General features: G+C 27.2%; 1 protein-coding gene across 1 annotated transcript; it reads left to right on the top strand.

The window, feature by feature from the left end:
- Nucleotides 1-3,295: 3,295 nt before the first annotated feature.
- Nucleotides 3,296-3,812, top strand: LOC129294962 (uncharacterized). The gene has a single exon (XM_054933438.1). It carries the CDS (start codon nucleotides 3,432-3,434, stop codon nucleotides 3,690-3,692), a length of 261 nt encoding a protein of 86 aa, XP_054789413.1. The 5' UTR covers nucleotides 3,296-3,431; the 3' UTR covers nucleotides 3,693-3,812.
- Nucleotides 3,813-4,342: the final 530 nt, after the last annotated feature.

Here is a 4,342-nt window from a genome sequence, read left to right as displayed (position 1 = left end):
TCACATAACGCGTTTTTTCTTTTTTCTTTTTTTCCCCCTTTCTGTTCGTCCCAATTGAACAAATATTTTAAAAGATGATGACTTACGTATTTGTTTAATAATTAAATATTATAGTTAAAGGATACGAAATAAAGAAGTATCATATACACGAGAAGAGGGTGTCTTCATTTTTCTTTCCTCCATTTCTCTTCATTTCCCTCCTATTACCTTTAGATTAAAATTTTAATGGTTCAAATTGAAGCTTTGGTAAAATTATTGTTTTATTTTATACAAAGATATATAAATAAATTTAAATTATTAAAGTTTAATCTAAATCATTTAAAACTATAATATTTTATTATATATTTTATATAAATTAAAATAATAATTTTATGAAAAATTAAATCTGAATCATTGAAAAGTTTTAATCCAAGGGTGATGAAGAGAATGGAGAAAAATGAAAGGAGGGAAAATGGAGACACTCTCCTTCCCATATACACCTGTAACCAAAAATAAAAAACTCCATATAATACTTTCTTCAAGCTAGTAAATTTGGCTGTAAAGCATACTGAACTTCCAACGCATCATTGGTCCCAAAGCCTTCTCTCTCTCTCTCTCTCTCTATATATATATATATTGAAGATCAAAATTTTTACGCACTTACCAGAATAAGTAGTGTTTTAGCCTCCACATTGGGCAACAGAAATAATAATAATAATAATAATAATAATAATAATAATAATATGAAGGATGACGCATAATAAAAACACACACACACATAGTTGTGTTATTATTATGCTGTAGGTTTGTACAAAAGAAGTTGGTTGAGTCGCATTACTCATGGAAGAAAAAATTGGATAAAACATTTATTATTATTCTGTCCTAATCTTTCTTCATTTTTTCCAGTCACTTTACCTACTTTCATCTTTTTACTCAGAATATATATATATATATATATATATATATGAAATGCCAAGATTCCAAAAGCATCTATATTTATAACACACCATCAAAGAACTGGCCTCCCCCTTAGTGATGAGATCAATTATATGCATTACATATATAAAGGAAAGTATAATAGTAAAGCCGGTAATTCGGGACAGGGCGCGCTTGTTTGGGCTGGGTTCAATTCGGGCCGGGCTTAAAGTATCCTACTCATTCTAAAAAGTCCATATAGCCAAGCCTAACCCTAACACCTTCAGGCTTTGGGTTATTCGGACTGGCCTGAATACCCAAAATTTTTTAAAAGTATTTTTTTCTTTATTTTTAAACCAATTTTATTAAGTGTAAAATATTATCTTAATTTTAAAAGAATAAAATAAAACATAACTTATCAACTTTATACTTAAGTAGCTCTGTTATTATTTTGTTATATTACGTATAATTTATTCATGAATGTTTTCTTTACTTGTAAATTAATGTCTTAATTATTTAATATTTCTCTTATCATAGTCATATATAAATATTTTATATATTTTAATTAAATTATATTATTTTAATTATGATTAAGTTGATCTCAATTTAATTATAGTTAGACTTCTAATTTAAAATTATTATCCTGATTAGTTCAAATTTTTTAATAACTTTTAGGTAAATTATACTTTTCATTTTTACAAATATAAAAAAAATTTCCATCATTATATTATATAAAAAATTATTTAAATTATGAGTAAAATATTATTTTTTTGAAATCATTTTTCTTTAACTTTTTATATTGTTTAACTCTTACATATAAGGGATTCTTACTCTAGTTCACTCTTAATTTTTAACCAAATCTAGCATGAACAATAACTAAGTAATTATTTAAGAATATTATTTTATTTATTATGTTTATCTAGTAGTAGAGTCGAGAATTCGTATATGCTAAATTTTATTTTTAAAATTATTTTTAATTTTATTTTTACTTTAAAATTAATTATCTTAATTTATAAACAAATATAAAATTATTTTTTTATACGCAAATGATTTATAGGATTCAAAATTTTTTTAAAAAATTGGGTCTTAAATATAAAAATTAATATTAAAATATATTTTAAATATTATTTTGAGATATTTTATTATTAAAAATAATAAAAATATGAAATATAACTATTTTTAAATTTTTTAAAAAATGACTATATTAAAATACTCATATATATAGTATTTTGGTATAAAATGATATAAAACTTGAAAAACTAATTAATATTTATCATAGTTTATATATTTTTTAAATTTTTTTTATTTGGGTATTCAGGCCAAGCTAGATCGGGTTTGAGCTTGGCCCGAATTTCCTCGAGCCTATTCAAGTAGCCTGAATAGGTTCGAATAATAAAAAATTAATATTTTTTTTAGATTTGACCCTAAATTTTTTGGGCTGGTTTGTCGGACTTAGTCCAAATTACCAGTTCTATATAATAGTAATTCCACCTGCAGTGCCAGCTCATGATTCTTGTGTGTATTTTTAAAATTATAGGAATTAATGTTGTTAGCGAATCAAACTAGGGACTTAGCTTGAAACAATGAAATAAAATTATAGGGACTAAAAACAAAAGGCAATTAAAGTAAAGACCTACTGTTTAATTTTTTTTTATATATAATATCATAAGTTCTATCAATAATTAATTGTTCAAAAATATCATTCTCCATAAAATCTTATGCTTTATAATTCATTAATTGTTCAAAAATATCATTCTCCATAAAATCTTATGCTTTATAATTCAAGTGTTCTTCTTGATTTCCCTCTATATATTTTTGCACGGGTATTTGAAGATTATCTAATACTCCGCTCATTTTGCCCTTAGCTATTTGTCTTCTCTTCACAAGATCTCAATTTGAAATAATAACAATAAGGGATCAGGCAAAATCAATAGGATAAAAAATTAAGCAGCTGCAAATCGTTACACAGGGACTTCAAGTTTAGAAATTCTTCAATGATATTGACACCTTATATTGGATTCAAACGGTTTGAATAGAAACAACAAATTCTTTGTATGTAAACAATTTTTAATTATTTCCGTGGCTCATCTCACCAGCCAACATAAATTCTCCCACTTGACTTCAGTCAATAGTTAGCGCATGTGCATCTGACTTCACAAGGTAATAAGGTACAGTCACACCCCCATTATCAAAAATAAAGCTTTACATGTTCCTGTGTGTGTAGTTGCTGACAAAGCAAGAAACTTTATAGCACTACGCACTACAGAACCAACTTCGATTCTTTATTCATTTCCAAAAGCCGCCAGGTCAAGCTTTATCCAGATCCTATAAAAGCATCACAGCTTTTGTCGACATTATACATGTAATATGCCTATAATAACCTACCTACTTCGCATGAACTTCAAACTCAACATTGGTCCCAAAACCTCATCTCTCTCTCTATCTGTTCTAAGAGTATCACTCTATCTCTACCTCTTTCTTACAGAAGAGAAGTGATTGGCGCTGAAGCAGTAGCAGAACTTGTGTGTGGATCGAAGATGGCGAGCTTGAGAACGTTGTGGAGGAAGATGAAGAAGGAGAAGAAGAGGTTGTTCTGGAGTTCATCGCCTGCAATTCACCTCGTACAGTACGACATTGATTCATACTCTCAGAACTTCGACGATGGTTATTCCTCCGACCCAGACAATGCTTGTCGATCTTTCTCTGTTCGTTTTGCCATTCTTAGTTCCAAGGTTTCCTTTGACAAGGGTTGTGAAGTGACTAGTGATGATGATAACACCAGCGAAATGAGTTCTTGACCAGAAATTGTACAATATCCAAGATTGTGTATGTAGGTGTAGATTACCTGTAAATTCATATGTTTGTGTGTGTGTATAATTGTAAATTTGCAATGTGATCCTGTTGATTCTCAAGTTGTAGTTGAGATGATAATTAATTTATTAAAGCTATTTTTTGTGTGTGTGTGAATATATATATATATATATATATATCTTAATTTTCTTCTAAGCTTCTGTTGATGACAGTTAAATAACTACACTGACAAAATTCGACCCACTTAAACCCAAAAACGAAGATGTTTGAGTTGGATTTTTACTGGTTTATCTGATTGAAAATATATTAAATGACATTTTCTATAATTATTGATAGTTTTCACCATATTATTATCAACTTTTGTAATGACTCTAAATTTAAATTAAATAAATTTCCTTTCAATTGATAATTAATTAATTAATTTTTCTTTTATGATAAAGAAAGAGCAATGGTATATTAGAATTTATATTGGATATTTATATAGAGGTCTAGAGTTTAAATTTTACTTTAGCCAAATGTTAGTTTATTTTTATGGAAAGGTACTAAAAGTCCTTACCTTTTATTATAAAAAAGATTATTATAATAACAAAAATTGATAGGGTCTTTTTTTTGAAATTTTCCCAATAAATTTTGGATC

The sequence above is a fragment of the Prosopis cineraria genome, unplaced genomic scaffold, assembly GCF_029017545.1.
Source record: "Prosopis cineraria cultivar Desert tree isolate PC_DT_omini unplaced genomic scaffold, ASM2901754v1 PC28, whole genome shotgun sequence".
NCBI lineage: Eukaryota > Viridiplantae > Streptophyta > Magnoliopsida > Fabales > Fabaceae > Prosopis > Prosopis cineraria.
Note: the sequence above shows the minus strand (reverse complement) of the source record. Positions and strands in the feature narration are given on the sequence as shown.